Raw genomic sequence first — 15423 nt, 5'->3', positions numbered from 1 at the left:
GTGACAGGATTGCCAATGATGCCCTTGCTGTTCTCCACCCAGAGGCCTTCTCTGAGTACTCAACCAAGTGTTCCCCATCACCCCTTTTATTTTGAAACCATCCTATTCATCAGTTTACTTGTTTACTGCCTTCTCTCTCACTGGAATGTAAGCTCCATGGAGTCAGGGTCCTGAGGATGGTTTTAGAAGTGAAGCCTGAAACCCAGCGAAAAAGCAGTGGCTCCAGCGGTACAGTCTAGGGCCATGATGTTGCAGTCACGTGGAAGGGCCTGGGAGCCAGAGATAGCTTAAAAGTAACATCCACGGAGTGCTTGGCTGGCTCAGTCTGTAGAGGGTGCAACTCTTGATCTCGGGGTTGTGAGTTCGAGCCCCACGTTGGGTGTACAGATTACTTAAATCTCAAAAAAAAAAAAAAAAAAAAAAAAAAAAAAAAAAAAAGAGCATCCTGAAAACTTGGTGACTGGTTTGGAGTAGAGAGGGCATGAAGAATTCTGGATGATCCTGGAGAAAGGAGAGGAAGATTCTGTACTTCTGGAAATTTGTTTGTTGTTTCTTTTTGAAAAAGTACAAGGAACAGTGGTTTTTAAACTTTTTGGGGTAAAGAGGAAAAGCTAATGAACACTACAGCCGCCCCCCACGGGTAGACATGGTATCCTCCAAGTGCACGTAATGTGAGAGTCAACCTGGAAAGACCAACCACTGCCCTGTGTGCTCCAAAGTAAAAAAAAAAAAAAAAAAAAAAAAAAAAGACAAAAGACAAAATCTGGCCAATAATAGGTTTTTTTTTAAATTAAGCATTTTACTAAAGGATCATATACATAGGAAAGTGCGGAGATCATAAACGTACCTCTCTCCGCCAGCCCCTTTTCAAGCACTCCAGTGCCACCTTTTTCCTGAGGGCCTGGGCTGATAGCAGAGCCTGCACTGTCGTCGCCTTGTGCACTGCGCGTGCACGCCTGTGCTTCCGCGCACCCCTTCTCGTCCCAGCCCGGGCAGTGGGCAGGTGTGCCGTTTCAACAGCGTCGAGGGCGCGGGAATGGGCAGCACCCCCACCCTGCAAGCCCCCACCCCCCGGCTCCGGCGGGAGGTTTGAGGGGCAGGGGGCTGCCTTTTGCGCTGCTTGTAACTTTCCTGTGACGGACTCACACGCACGTGGATCTGTAGCCTGCGCAGCACTTTCACGAGGTGTACATGGATACCAACCGCGGCAACAAGGAAGTGGGCTGTGTTCGCTCTCACATGGATTTATCTTTCAAAGTGCAGTTGGATTTGATCAAAACAAAAGGCACATTACGTGCAACCAAGGCATCCACACACTCCAAAAATAAAAAAAAAAAAAAAAAAGGTGCTATCACAAAGAGAAAATGGTGCCCACGTGATACTTGTTCTCATCGGACGCATGATGACAGGAAAACGCACTTGCGCAGGTAAACCATGCCACCCCAGATGGGACTCGAACCCACAATCCCTGGCTTAGGAGGCCAGTGCCTTATCCATTAGGCCACTGGGGCTTCACGTAAGCGGCGCCCGATCATATGCCTCTTGAACTGTGACGCCGTGTGGCTGCGTAATGACGTCAGGGCCGGAAGCTCTCCGGTACAAAACTCGTATCGGAAAGGGAACCCTCACGCTCAGCCTAGGAGAGGGGGGCTGCTGTCAGGACCGGGTACCGAGGCCCGACTGTGTCTAAAACGAGGGTAGGCCCTGGGATTTGGTTGCGGTACGGGTGGATTAAAACGTTTCGACCACGAAGGGACTCGAACCCTCAATCTTCTGATCCGAAGTCAGACGCCTTATCCATTAGGCCACGCGGTCCCCTCACGTCCTCGGCCGTGCCGGATACCTATTTAGTAACCTACAGCTGCACTATCACTGTCTATCACTGTCGCTAATTGCAGGGAGGGACCGCACCCGACTCCGACCCCGGCACACCTGTGCCACACTTGGGGGTCGGGAGCACGCGGTCCTCTCCTGCCCACGTCCAGGGGCCTCCACCTCCGAAGGGGCTGCACCTGGCCCGCGCACTGTGGCGCCCCGGGCGTCGCGGCCGCGTGGCCTAACGGATAAGGCGTCTGACTTCGGATCAGAAGATTGAGGGTTCGAGTCCCTTCGTGGTCGGCCTCTTTTTGGACCGAAGGGCAGGGCTCATGTCCTTCGGTGGCGCGGGCCATAGCAGCCTCTCTCGGCCTCGTTTGTGGGTTCGTTCGGTCTCCCTCTTCATCCCCTCGCGGGTCCCTGAGGCAGCTCGGCACGCGCCTTCCGGGAAGCCCGGTCCTCTCCGTGGAACTGCGCGCCGCCAGAGCCTGGTAGTCCCCGCGGAGCACGGCCCCGTCGCCTCGCCTCGGACTCTAGCTTTTTTGCTGGGGGCTGGTGACTACTCGGGCCCCCCCCCCCCCCGGGTTGCGCCGCGGGGGGGGCGGGGGGGGGGGCGCGCGACTGCGCGTTACCACGGACCACGTGGGTGCCGCGTGTTGTCGCGCCCCAGTGGCCTAATGGATAAGGCACTGGCCTCCTAAGCCAGGGATTGTGGGTTCGAGTCCCACCTGGGGTGCTCTGTGCAGCCTCTCCCCCGCGGGAACTTTTGGCGCCGGGAACGCGTGCGCCTCCGCGCACCCCGGCCTCCCTCCACGTCGACAACCGGGTCCCCAGGGGCTCCATGCGCCTCGGCCCTGAGCTCCCCGGAGCCGGGCTCACCTTCTCCTGCCACGCAGTTTTCCAGGGCTGGGATCCGGGGGTCAGTGCGGCCTGCGTCGCCGCGCTCCGTCAACCCCTCGCCCTCCTCAGAAACTCTACACCCCCTTTAAGCCTCCAAGCCAAATGCGCCTCCATACCGTCCTCCCGTGGGCTGTACAAAAGTTGCGGGGTGGTCTTCTCCAGGCTTTTTCATGCGTCCGTGCCGCGGGGGCGTGGATTCCAGGGTGCGTAAAGCACGAGGCGCCGGGAGAGCCAAAAAGGTGCCCTTACCCCAGGTGGGACTCGAACCCACAATCCCTGGCTTAGGAGGCCAGTGCCTTATCCATTAGGCCACTGGGGCCTGCGGCTCCGGCCTCCGCCATTCCGTCCCCTAGACGCGACCGGCTGGGAGTCAGCGGCGCCGGGGTGCGTGGAGCCTGCGGTCCCAGCCATCGTGTCTCCCTCTGCAGAACGGACGAAAAACTCAGGAATGTCAGGAAAATGTAGTGTAGGGAAGTGAACGAGCACAGAACAGCGTCCATCACAAATACCGGAACCTAAACACGGGATCTTCACCATCACCAGGCAATGCACAACCAGGAGGAACAAATCTGTCCGGTCATAAATATATATCATATATAGCAAGTGATATATAAAGCCAAATAGAATGTTCAGCCTATAATTTTCTTTCTTTAAAACTCTTGTACAAAAAGTAATACAAATAAAGAATGAGCTCATTTTTAAACGTTACACACGGTTTAGAATCCACTATTAAAATCCATGGGCTTCTGAAAGATTTGATTCCCCGTCGTGCCGAGTGGAGAACTTGCCTCTCCCATTTCCACGCGTCCAGGGCGCAGGGAATTTGGACACGTTCTTCTTTGGTTTTCTCTCTCCGACATGTGCAAAGTCTGCACAAAATCATCTCCTTCCCCCCTTAACATCAGCAAGAAGGAAGAGTTTGACCCACCTGGCTCCAGTCCCCTGCCTTGAAGGTGCTCTCCTTTTAAACCATGTTTTGAACCTTATTTGTTTATTTTGGGGGAGAGAGAGAGACAGAGACAGAGAGAATGAGCAGGGAAGGGGCATAGAGCAGGAGAGAGTGAATCCTGAGCAGGTAGGTCTGGGGCCTGGATCCCACCAGCCATGAGATCTTGACCTGACGGGAAGTCCGAAGCTTAACTCGCTGAGCCACTCAGGGACCCCCATTCTTGTTCATTCTTTGTCCTCAGCCTCCTAAAAAATACCTTTACTCCATGCCCTACATGGGGCTTGAACTCATGAACCTGAGACCAAGAGTCACATGCTCTACCCACTGAGCCAGCCAGGCATCCTAGGCCTCAATCTTTAAGTTTATTTATTTATTTTGAGAGAGAGAGAGAAAGAAAGCGAGCAAACAGGGAAGGGACAGAGAGAGAGGGAGAGAGAGAATTCCAACTTGGGGCCTGAACCCACTAACCCAGAGATCATGACCTGAGATGAAATTGAGAGTTGCACACCTGCCCCCTCAAGAAAAAAGGTGGGGGGCGCCTGGGTGGCTCAGTCTGTTAACCTTCCAACTTTGGCTCAGGTCATGATCTAACAGTTTTGTGAGTTCGAGCCCTGTGTCAGACTCTGGGCACTGTGCAGAGTCTACTTGGGATTCTCTCTCTCTCTCTCTCTCTCTCTCTCTCTCTCTCTGCTCCTTCCCTGCTCGCACTTTCTCTGTCTCTCTCAAAATAAATAATGAAACAACAACAACAACAAAGGGTTGAACACCCGTTGGACTGAGCCACCCAGGCCCGCCGGAGGTGCTCTCCTTTAAGATGAACCAATTTGTTCCTTGAGGTGCACATGCAGCCAAGTGTACAGATCTTAAGGGTCCCCCTAGCTGGATGAATGCAGAACGCTTCATTCTTGTTCATCCTTTTGTCCTCAGCCTTTTCAAAAAAAAATCTTTATTTATTCCACGTCTTACATGGGGCTTGAATGCACGAACCTGAGACCAAGAGTCTCATGCTCTGCTCACTGAGCCAGCCAGGTGTCCCAATCCTCAGCATTTAAGTTTATTTATTTATTTTGAGTGAGAGAGAGAGCGCAGGGGAGGGGCAGAGAGAGAGGGAGCAAGAGAATTCCAACTCAGGGCTTGAACCCACTGAGAGATCATGACCTGAGCCGAAATTGAGAGTCGGACGCTTAACCGACTGAGCCAGCCGGGCGCCCCCTCAGCATTTTTAAAGGATGGGTCCTACTTCTGTGCTCTATTCCCCGTCCCCTACCCAGCCTGCTGTTTCTCTACCTCTTTATCCCCTCCTGTGTGTCCCAAACACTTCTCCAGGTCTTTTCATGTACCCTTAATGTCTTCTGAGGGCCTCAGGGGTCCAGCGCTTTGCTCCAGGGTCAGCCCACAGGGATGCCTCTTCTGGTTTCCCCGCTGCCACCATCTAACCCAGCACGTCCCCATATTCCGCTCTGCTCACCCTCAACTGCTCCTACCCATTCCCAAGACTCTTCTTGTATCCTCTGCCCTGCACACTAGCTGCAACCTCACCCCCAGCCCCCGGGCTGGCTGCATTCCCTCTCCCGGGCGTCACTCCGTCACTCCCGGAGGCAGCTCCTCACCGGCAGAACCATCCTCACTCCACCATCCTCCCAAGGCCATCCTCCCTTGTGCCTTCCCCGCCTCGAGGCACATCACACACAGTCACTCACCTGCTCCCACCCACCCGGCCCCATTTCGGTCTCCATAATCCTTTCGCGTCTGCTACTTTCTCTCCATCCCTGTTGCCACTGCCCCAGTTCCAGGATGGGTCCCTGACTCCTCCATGGGTCAGTCCGCCAGCCTGCACGCATTTCCCCGCACTCTCCTCGCCCGCTCGCAGTCAGGTTAATCTTCCTCTGACAGCCTCTGCAGAGGAGGAGGCTAAGTGTCCTAGTCTGTCACACTGAAGGCCTTTCTAGACCCGGCTCCCACTGCATGTGGCCAACATGGCTTCCACAGCTCCTCATTGCCTGGGTTTCAGCCAAACTGAACCGTCAATCATGGTTAGCATCCCCCAAGTACATGCTCAGTGCCATTAACCGCTTATTGATTCATTTAAGCCACACAACAATCCTATGAGGTAGGCACGGGTAACATCACCCCTAGTTTATTGATGCGGAAACTGAGGTTCAGAGAGGCTAAGTGGTTTGCCCAAGGCCCCACAGCTGGGGGTGGTGGAAGGCAGGAGCTGACCCTGTATGCACTGGCTTCAGAGCCCATTCCCTGGATACTGTAGTTCACTGTCCCAGCCATAGGCAGGGCTTGGACACCACTGGAGCCTTTAGGTGACAAGGTCTTGCTCGAATGGCCAGCCAGCCCCTCCCCTCCTATCTCAAGCGCCTCAAGTATATCTTCTCTGACCCTCAAGCTAGAACTAGTTACTTCTCTGGTTCCCAGAAACTACTTATTTTATTTATCTGGTTGTTTGGGTGGGGGGTGTGCAGGAAACAATGATCACCAGCTGCCCAGGTAGCAAAAAATTATGCTTCCAAAATCTCTTGATGTTGTAGCTGCCCTACGTGTGCTTTTCACGACAGAAGCCCTTTTTTCCCCAGAACCTGCTTAGATCTTAAGTTATTCACGTTTTAGCTTGTGTTACCGTTAACAGAAATCCAGTTTTCTTCTCCACTTTTATTATCACCTGATCGAATTTAAGTTCTCTGGAGGAAGGACTGTTTTTGTTCATTGCTAGTTTCCTGGGACCTCACCCAGGGCCTTTCACTCAGTATTTGTTGAATTAGCAAACAGACCAATGAATGTTGCACTGCCTTGCATATATGAGCTTCACCCCCAACTAGGCTCTGAGTCTCTTGAGGGGACTCTTGGAAGAGTCATTTATCAATAACTTGTTGTCCCTTTTTTTTAAACATTTTAAAAAAATATTTATTTTTGAGACAGAGACAGAGCGTGAGCAGGGGAGGGGCAGAGACAGAGAGGGAGACACAGAATTCGAAGCAGGCTCCAGGCTCTGAGCGTCAGCACAGAGCCCAACGCGGGGCTCGGACCCACAAACCATGAGATCATGACCTGAGCCGAAGTCAGACGCTCAACCGACTGAGCCACCCAGATGCCCCTGTTGTCCCTTTTTTACACTTCTGTGAATGATGAGGTCCCTGCTCACATAAAGTTGTATATACCACTACAGCTAATTATCTTGCATTTCGAGCATCACAGGGCAGTATTTGCTGAACAGGTGAACTAGATCAAAATTACAGAGAACATTCCAAGAAATTCATACACACCAGAGTAATCTGCTTTAGTCATGCCGGCCTGGGTTCTTCCCATACCCATAGGATGGCAAAAACCTATTTTCAGGTCTGACTTACTCTTTTCCTGCCTCTAAAATCCCACAGCATGTGACAGCAACCTAACACATGGCGTTCCTTCCTGCTGAACAACCTCAGCATTTCTTGGTCACCTACATTCCTTAAAACCTAAATTCTAGAGGGGTGCCTGGGTGGCACAGTTGGCGAAGTGTCCGACTTTGGCTCAGGTCATGATCTCATGGTTCATGAGTTTCAGCCCCGAATCTGGCTGTCTGCTGTCAGCACAGAGCCAGTTTTGGATCCTCTGTCCCCCTCTCTCTCTGCCCCTTCCCCCACTCATGCTCTCTTTCCAAAATTAAATAAATAAATAAAACCCAGCAGAACCTAATGTTAAAAAAAAATCTAAACTCTCGAACTTGAATTCGAGTCTCCACATTGAGCTTCTGTCTCCTTTCCAGACTTACCTCCCGCAACCCATGGCGCGAATCCATCATTCAGATGGCTCCCTCAGCTTCTCCACCCCAGCCTTTTCTTTGGTTTGTCTTATTCATACGGTTCCCGCCAACTGGCGTGTCCCTCCCGCACCTCTACTAAAATTCTAGTCCCTTTTCAAGGCCCAGCTCAGGTGCCCCCTCCCCTGTCTCAGCCCTCCTAACCCGAGGTGTGTTCCCTGAGCGCAGATACCGCAGCTCGTTCTTATTTCCGCCTGGCTGACCGGTGCTGGTCAACAATCGTGAGGCAGATTTCAACATACAGAAAAGGTCCGAATTCTGTTCTGAAGCATTCTGAATGAGAGGCGAAGCCCACTGCGTTTACTGCACTTTACTACAGCTAATGCATTAAGTGGATAATTAAGGTTTGACAACATGCGATTGCCTATAAAGACCTTTGCAACCAGTGCCTGCCACCCTCCTTCCAAATGAACATTCTCATGGTGGCGCCCACGTTAAAGCCAAGCATTAACAGCCGCAAACAACAAGGGGTCTCCTGATGGTGTTAGAGCTCGCTGCTGCCTGGATGTCCTGAAGAGGGTCTGTGTCAGCTCTGGAGGAGGATTTCAGTCCATATCTACCCTCCTGCCTGTCTTTATGACAGAGTGTATCCTCTTTTTTCTCAGCCTTTCCCGATTCATGTTTTCTATCCTGAAAACAAAAAGACCGCAGTTAGGCCCAGATGCCCAATCAATGCTTTTCACAGCGGAGAGGAGCTGGCAGCTCGGTGGGAAGGAAGCAGCCGGATCAGCAGGGACCAGCCCCGCTCGGGTCAGCGGTTTCTCTCGGTCCCGGAGCCTTCCCACCTTCTGCTGGGAAGTCGCGGACTCCCCCTGCCTCCTGTCTTCTCCGTGCAGTCCCTTGTCCCCACGACTCAGCTGAGAGAAGCTCGGGGGCACTTTCTGGTACCTGATCCTGTGTAGTACAGCATCTTCTTTGGATGGCTCCTTAGCTGGCTGGCTGGCCTCAGCAATCATGTCTCGAATTTTCTGAAGACAATCTGCCAGATTTCGGAACTGATAGCGGCTGCATTCAGAGGTGAGTATCAACTCTCCTGACTTGTTGATCTTATTTTTATGCTGCAGAGAACAAAGGCAACACCAGAGTTCTACAGAGTAAAAGGTTTAAAAACGACTGAGGGATGATGGAAAAAGAAAGGAACCGGTGGTTACCGTGATGGCCATCTTCTGCCGCGCAGGCTCGGCAATCCACTCGGCGGTTGCCAAATGGAACCTGACTTCAGCCTTGGAATTCACTGTAAATAAAGGGACCAGAGCGCATGGGTCACAGAGACTCTCAAGTAGGCTCAGCGCCCAGTGGCTGGTGACAATCCTGAAACGGGGAGGTGAGACACCCAGCCAGGTGTGACCCGTGACACAGGTCCTGTGTCAATTTGGGAATACAAGGTTGGTGATGGAATGAGCCTGCAAAGATAGTAAGGCACTTCTGGACAAAAATTAACTTCTGGGAACTAAATGCTCAGTGCTTCTCTAACAATTTAGTGGGATCTGAAAAGAAGGGGGAGAGGGCATGGGTTCCATGAGAACGAAAGAAACCTGTTCTCAGAGCTGGCTGCCAGCTCACACTGTGATTTCCCTTTGTTTCGGTTCACAAGCCAACCCTAGTCTTAGCAACCCACAGCTGAGAGTCTAAGAATCAGATCACATTCAAAGAATAAAGAGGATTATTATAAACTGGTGGTATTTAAGCTTCTGCTAAAACAATCCCTTTATTCCACATGAATGTAAGCATAGAACTCAAGTGCATCTCCCGGCCAAGTTTCAAAGTGAAAAACAAGGTGCCTTGTACCTTTGTTAACATTCTGGCCCCCAGGACCGCTACTCCGACAATAAGATATCGTCAAACGATCTATAAAACAGAACACACACCGAAAAAAGATTATCCCCTGGCAAAATGCTCAAACTGTTCATTTATTATCAATACAGTATGACTATCCCTATTACACATCTTTCTTAAAAAAATTTTTTTTTAATGTTTATTTTATTTTTGAGAGAGACAAAGACAGAGCGTGAGCAAAGGAGGGGCAGAAAGAGAGGGACACACAGAATCCGAAGCAGGCTCCGAGCTGTCAGCACAGAGCCTGATGTGGGGCTCGAACCCATAAACTGTGAGATTATGACCTGAGCCAAAGTCAGATGCTTAACCGACTAAGCCACCCAGGTGCCCCACACATCTTTCAATGACTTTTATATAACAAACATAACGTTCAAAGCAGTAAAGGCAGAGATTATTTACAGATCTCAAAGCTAAAATCAAGTGCCTTTCCAAGGTCACACACACAGCAAAGGAGGTAAAGTTATGACCTGGGTTGTCTGCTTCTGGTTCAGTACATTTCCCCAGATCCGGCTGCTCTAGCTTCTTGCTGTTTATTTGTTTTAAAGCAAAGACTCTGTCAAAAGCTCAAACTGAGGGACAAACTTAGTTTAATGTTGTATTTTGAAACGTGGTGGATGTGGAATCCCAATAGACCGTAAGCTCCAAGGGGGCAGACATTGTGTATTCCTGGTGCCCAGGGCCCGGTTAGTCAGTGTTTAAAAACATCCCCACTGGATGAAATGATTCTAAGTTTATTTATTCTGAGAGAGAGAGAGAGAGAGAGAGAGAGAGAGAGAGAGAGAGAGAGAGAAAGCACAAGTTGGGGAGGGGCAGAGAGAGAGGGAGAGAATCCCAAGCAGGCTCTGCATAGTCAGCACAGAGCCCGATGCGGGGCTCGAGCCCACTAGCCATGAGATCGTGACCTGAGCCGAAGTCGAATGCTTAACTGACTGAGCCACCCAGGTGCCCTTGGATGAAAGCATTCTAGAATCGGAGCTGGGAGTCTTGCTTCTAACACGGGCACAGCCACTGGCCGACTGCGATCTTGGCAAAGTCCCTCTGCTTCTCTGAGCCTCAGATTTGCTATAAAATGTAAAATGGGCTTTCTTCCTTCTATTTTTATGGTTCGTGAAAAGCAGACTCACGGTGTCTGAGGAAAGTAGGGAAGCGTGGTAGGGGGAAAATTTCAGAAGGCTGGATGGTGAGCCGTAAGAAGACCGGGTGGCAAAGACCTGGAACCGTGGTGGTGGACAGCGGGCCTTGGTGGGCAGTGGTGGCCCGTCTCGGGACTGCTTCCAAGAGACCTTCTTCCTTTTGAAAAGTCAAATCAGTTCACTTTTCTGCAGAGGTAAGGACTGCGCGGTACTGTCGGGGGAAGGTTCTACCACGGTGTGGGCAACCTTGCCTGTATCTGCATAGGCCGCCGAGGCAGGGTTTGCACTGTGGCCGAGTCCGTCTTCTAGGAAGGCCTGTGAGGCCCCCAAACTCAAGAGCACCCAAGGCAGGGGAGGAGCTGAGACATGGAGGGCTCCCACTCGCCTCCCTGTCTCCCTGGAGGCTGTCATGAGACTGTCTCTTTGCCCCCGGTTCTGATGAGATAGGCTTTTGCCACCTCCGGCCACATGCGCGCCTCAAGGCACAGCTGCCGGTGACCAAAATGCCACCTGCTGCGGGGCACCGGCTCCTAAGCCATGGGGAGGCCACTCCCTTGTGCTGCAGTTGATCAGGCTCTTTGTCTCCGTGTCACCTTGAACAAGGGCCTTGGGGAGCTGGCACACGTGGCGACTCCTCGCACGGTCTGTGGACACCGCAAACTGCTGGACCCTAAAAGGGGCTTGCAGCTTCACAGGCTATGTCCGTCAGGCCTCACCTTGTGTTTGGTGGTACACAAGTCTAAAGTTGTGCAAACAGTTCACAGGGAGAAGTCCCCACTTGGGTTCCCCAGCCACCAAATCCTTTCTTCTCCACTCCCCCAGCCAGTCCTCGAATCCAATTTCTTGTACATCATTTCAGGTCTATGTATATGCATAGAAATGTATGTTTCAGACATACAAACGTAAGACACAAATGGTAGCTTACTGTATGTATTCTTCTGCAGCTTAACTTTTTCCGGAGAACCATCAGCTCATCTACTGGAAAGACTGTTCCTTGTCATGAGGACATCAAGAGCTCTGATTCGTCTCGCACACTGCCCAGCACTCCACAGTGGCTGTGCCATCATTTCTGTGCTATTCTAAAGTGCTTAAAGGGCTCTGCTTTTGCACACCCGGAGACAGTTTCTTTACTTTTGTTAGGCTGGAGAGATCTGGAAGGATTGTGTGAGGGTGGGAGGAAATGACTGATTTTTTTTTTTTTAATGTTTATTTATTCTTGAGAGAGAGAGAGAGAGAGAGAGAGAGAGAGAGAGAGAGAGAGAGAGCGCGAGTGAGCATGAATGGGGGAAGGGCAGAGAGAAAGGGAAACACAGAATCTGAAGCAGGCTGCAGGCTCCAGGCTCCGAGCTGTCAGCACACAGCCCAAAGCAGGGCTCGAACTCACGAACAGAGAGATCATGACCTGAGCAGAAGTCGGACGTTTAACCAACTGAGCCACCCAGGCGCCCCCTGACTGATTTTGTATAAAGCAAAATTACTTACCTAGAGGAATGTCATTATTGGCTTGCTTTGCATCATCCTGTAATGTAATGTACACAGTGTTAAATAAATATCACCAGCTCTGTGACTCTTGAACTGGTCCAGGGCAATCAAAGAAAAGATATAAAGCCACAATGCAAGCGCAATACAGCCATTTTCAGGTCCCCAGCGAAATCACATCAGGATGACAGAAAAAGGCTCCTCGGACTCCAGAGGGCATCATGGGAGGCCTGGTTCCTTGGAGGGAGGGCAGGCTCCACAGTACACATGTCTCAGGGAGACTCCAAAAGGAATCCCCTCTACTAACCTAGAGCAACAAACCTGGTGGGCCACCTTGTTTCTCCCTAGGCCACAGGAGGCTCACATGGGGAGCCAGCTGCCTTGAGGGTCTATGTCAGAGACTACTCGTTCCAGGATTTCTCACCTCCGTCTCTCTCCCGTGTTGTTCTCGGTAGTGATGTCTTTGAACCTGAGTCCCAGGCCCACAGGCCCAGTGCAGACACTACCCACTCTGAGGTTCTTCTGGCTACCAACACTCATGGTGTCCTCATCTGTCCCCACCACTGGCTGCCTTCATCCCTTTTCATCTTAGAATTATTGGGGAGTGAAATCCTCATCCCCCTGCACTCCCTGCAGCACTGAGGAGGCCAGGCTCCACCCCCCTCGAGGGCTGCTCTCCCTCTTCCTCCAGCTTCCTTCTTATCTCCCTAATGACTTTCCCACTCTTCATTTGCTCTTTGCAATTTTTTTTCATGTTTATTTATTTATTTTGAGAGAAAGAGACAGAGCACGAGCAGGGGAGGGGAGGGGAGAGGAGGGGTAGAAGAAGAAGGAGGGAGAGAATCCCAAGCACACGCTGTGTGGTCAGTACCGAGCCCGATGTGGGGCTCGAACCCATGAACTGTGAGATCATGATCAGAGCCGAAATCAAGAGTGGGACGCTTAGCCGACTGAGCCACCCAGGCGCCCCTGCTCTTTGCAACACTGATATGCCCCTGGAATCCTTTCTCTTCTCTCTCTTACTCCTTTCCTAGAACATTTCATGCATCTATGAGGATGAAAATATTATGGGTGTTCATGACTCCCAACTGTCTGGCTCAAACTCAAAATCTTCTTCAATTCCAGACCCATAGAGGCAATTTCTATTTGAGGTCTCCTCATGGCTGCCTCAAACCTCAAACCTCCTCACAGAGGACTCCCTTTACTAACAATCTGAAATATTTCCCCAGTACTCTGGTCTTTTCATCACCTATGTTTTCCCCATTTCTTTACTGTGTGCTCCTTCTACTAGAACATAACCTTCATGAAGCGGGGACCCTATCAGTTTTATCTGTGTCTGCAACGTTTGAAACAGTGTCTGACACATTAGGTATACAGTATGCTTTTTGTTGAACGAAAGAACAAATGACTTTCTCATCTCGATTAATGGCAACTCAATTCTTCCACCCCGGACTTCAATTCCTCTCTTATTCTCACTTCTTATAGAAAACACATTAGCAAGGGGCTCCTGGGTGGCTCAGCTGGTTAAGTGGCCAACTCTGGCTCAGGTCATGATCTCACGTTTCGAGAGTTCGAGTACCCCATCAGGCTCTGCGCTGACAGTGCAGAGCCTGCTTGGGATTCTCTCTCCAACCTCCCCCCCGACCCCGTCTCTCCCCCACTCATGCTTTCTCTCTCAAAATAAATAAACTTAAAAAAAATTACATTCTACAAAAAAAAAAAAAAAAACACACTAGCAAATCTTATAGGTTTTCTCTTCAGAACGTAACTAGAACCTGAACCTGACCCATTCTTAAGAGTCTTTTGCTTCCTCTCTGCTTATCATCATCTCTTGACTGTGTAACTGCAGTCTTTTAAGTGGCCTTCCTGTTCTTGCCATTCTACGGTCTACTCTCTGTAAGTCCCTATAAGAGTGATCTTTGTCGTTGCTGCTGGCATTTTAAGATTTTACCTTTAGGTAATCTCGACAGCCAACGTGGGGCTTGAATTCACAACTCCAAATCACGCATTCCACTGACTGACCAAGGCAGGCGCCCTGAGAGTGATCCTGGTAAAACTAAGTTGGATCATTCCGTTCCTCTGCCTCAACCACCCCAACAGGTCCCATCACACTCAGAATAAAGCTAAAGACCTGTTAACCCTGTAAACGGGCCTCCCTCCAACCCATCCCTCTCCTCTTTGGATTCATCTGCTTTGACTTCCCTGCTCAGCCACTGGCCTGCTTGCCGTCCCTTGAACAAGTCTCACTGCCTTGCTGCATCCGAGTCCTTACGCAAAAGTCATCTTCCCAGAGGTCTTCTTAGACCATCCTACTTAAAACTGCAACCCGACCGCTACCTTAGCACTCCTTCCTTCCAGGCTTTATTTTTTCCAAAAGAACTTATAACCATCGCACACACTCTGTAGTTCTGATTTTATTTATTGCTTGCTACCCTCCACTGGAAGATAAGCTCCAACAAGCATTCAGATGATCTTCCCCCACCCCCACCTCTCTATCTCCATGCCTCCATGGCGCACACACCACGCTTTCAATTGAAGTTTGTTGAATGAGTGAGCGAATAAATGAATGTTTTCTTTTCAGTCCTGTACGTAGAAATTCAGTAGAACTGACTGGGTCCTATCTCTCCTGCCCTGGTGCCTGATAAAGAGCCCGAACATAGCAGGCTGGCAACAAATGCATCCTGAAGAAACGAAGCCCTGTTTCCTGTTTTCTTCAGGCGCGCTGGGGTTCTTAGGAGCTACGGACATTTGGGCCTGGAGGCCGGGGATCAAACTCGGAAAAGCCGGTGGTCCTGCAAGAAACACGCTCAACGTGCTCTCGAGACGCCCGCACACCCCAAGCCCTCCCGGCGCCAGGACCCAATCTGCCGCCCCAGCCCCACTCGCTCCGGCAACCAGCTCCCTCCCGCGGCCCCCGCCACGTCCTACCAGCAGCAGCCCCTCCAATTGCTCCAGCCTGGCCAATGGAGCCCCGGCTTCCTAACGTCACTGCAGAGGAGGGGAAACGCCCCTTCCGTACGGCCTTCCCCGCTCACCGGGATCCTCCAGGCGGTGTCCGAGCCCCGGGATTCGGGGTAGAGCTTGTCCAGGCTGTAGATACTCTGGAACTCTGTGCCGTCGGCCTGCTTGTGCAGAACCCGCTGGGGGCAGCACACGGGCGGCGGGAGCAGCCAGGTCCCGGCTCGTCTCAGGCCCCAGCGTAGACACCGGGCCGCCGCCATGTTCGGGTGTCGGCGCTGCTTCCGGTGGGTGCCTGCTTCCGCGGTCCGCCAGCTCGCGCTTCCCTCGGGACTTTGGTTCCGAGTGGTTTTTAGCGCCCGCCAGGGTCGCTGGGAGGTGGCGAGCTGAGCTCCCGGAGTCACTCTCTCGGGTACCTTTCAGACGTTTCCCTTTGGCCGCCTCCAGGGGGACCTGGTTGGAACGCTGACGTCCTGCAGCGGCGGCGAAGACGTTGGCTAGAGGGCTCTAAAGGGAGCCTCTTGGTTAAAAGAACCCCGGATTCC

The 15423-nt window shown here is 51.6% G+C and overlaps 1 protein-coding gene and 6 non-coding genes across 7 annotated transcripts; 2 read left to right on the top strand and 5 right to left on the bottom strand.

The window, feature by feature from the left end:
• Nucleotides 1-1438: 1438 nt before the first annotated feature.
• Nucleotides 1439-1511, bottom strand: TRNAR-CCU. Its single transcript has one exon. It is a non-coding gene; the product is annotated as a tRNA-Arg (tRNA).
• Nucleotides 1512-1742: 231 nt separating this feature from the next.
• Nucleotides 1743-1815, bottom strand: TRNAR-UCG. Its single transcript has one exon. It is a non-coding gene; the product is annotated as a tRNA-Arg (tRNA).
• A 230-nt stretch (nt 1816-2045) lies between these two features.
• Nucleotides 2046-2118, top strand: TRNAR-UCG. Its single transcript has one exon. It is a non-coding gene; the product is annotated as a tRNA-Arg (tRNA).
• A 360-nt stretch (nt 2119-2478) lies between these two features.
• TRNAR-CCU lies at nt 2479-2551 on the top strand. Its single transcript has one exon. It is a non-coding gene; the product is annotated as a tRNA-Arg (tRNA).
• Nucleotides 2552-2961: 410 nt separating this feature from the next.
• TRNAR-CCU lies at nt 2962-3034 on the bottom strand. Its single transcript has one exon. It is a non-coding gene; the product is annotated as a tRNA-Arg (tRNA).
• A 3094-nt stretch (nt 3035-6128) lies between these two features.
• Nucleotides 6129-6242, bottom strand: LOC122233865. The gene has a single exon (XR_006211590.1). It is a non-coding gene; the product is annotated as a U11 spliceosomal RNA (small nuclear RNA).
• Nucleotides 6243-7917: 1675 nt separating this feature from the next.
• Nucleotides 7918-15183, bottom strand: MRPL58 (mitochondrial ribosomal protein L58). Its single transcript, XM_042967192.1, has 6 exons — nt 14956-15183; nt 11924-11960; nt 9261-9320; nt 8624-8706; nt 8361-8530; nt 7918-8102 (listed from the first exon to the last, which is right to left on the bottom strand). Exons 1-6 carry the CDS (start codon nt 15139-15141, stop codon nt 8018-8020), a joined length of 621 nt encoding a protein of 206 aa, XP_042823126.1. The 5' UTR covers nt 15142-15183; the 3' UTR covers nt 7918-8017.
• Nucleotides 15184-15423: the final 240 nt, after the last annotated feature.

This window comes from Panthera tigris, chromosome E1 (assembly GCF_018350195.1).
Source record: "Panthera tigris isolate Pti1 chromosome E1, P.tigris_Pti1_mat1.1, whole genome shotgun sequence".
NCBI lineage: Eukaryota > Metazoa > Chordata > Mammalia > Carnivora > Felidae > Panthera > Panthera tigris.
Note: the sequence above shows the minus strand (reverse complement) of the source record. Positions and strands in the feature narration are given on the sequence as shown.

Bases quoted from the DNA above. Each gene is read 5' to 3' on its own strand.
- MRPL58 (XM_042967192.1), bottom strand. From the start codon at position 15,141: ATGGCGGCGGCCCGGTGTCTACGCTGGGGCCTGAGACGAGCCGGGACC. The intron at 8,531-8,623 runs GTAACCACCGGT...TGTTCTCTGCAG, and splicing joins GGCAGAAGATGGCCATCACG to CATAAAAATAAGATCAACAA. The intron at 8,103-8,360 runs GTACCAGAAAGT...TTTTGTTTTCAG, and splicing joins GCTGTACTACACAGGATCAG to GATAGAAAACATGAATCGGG.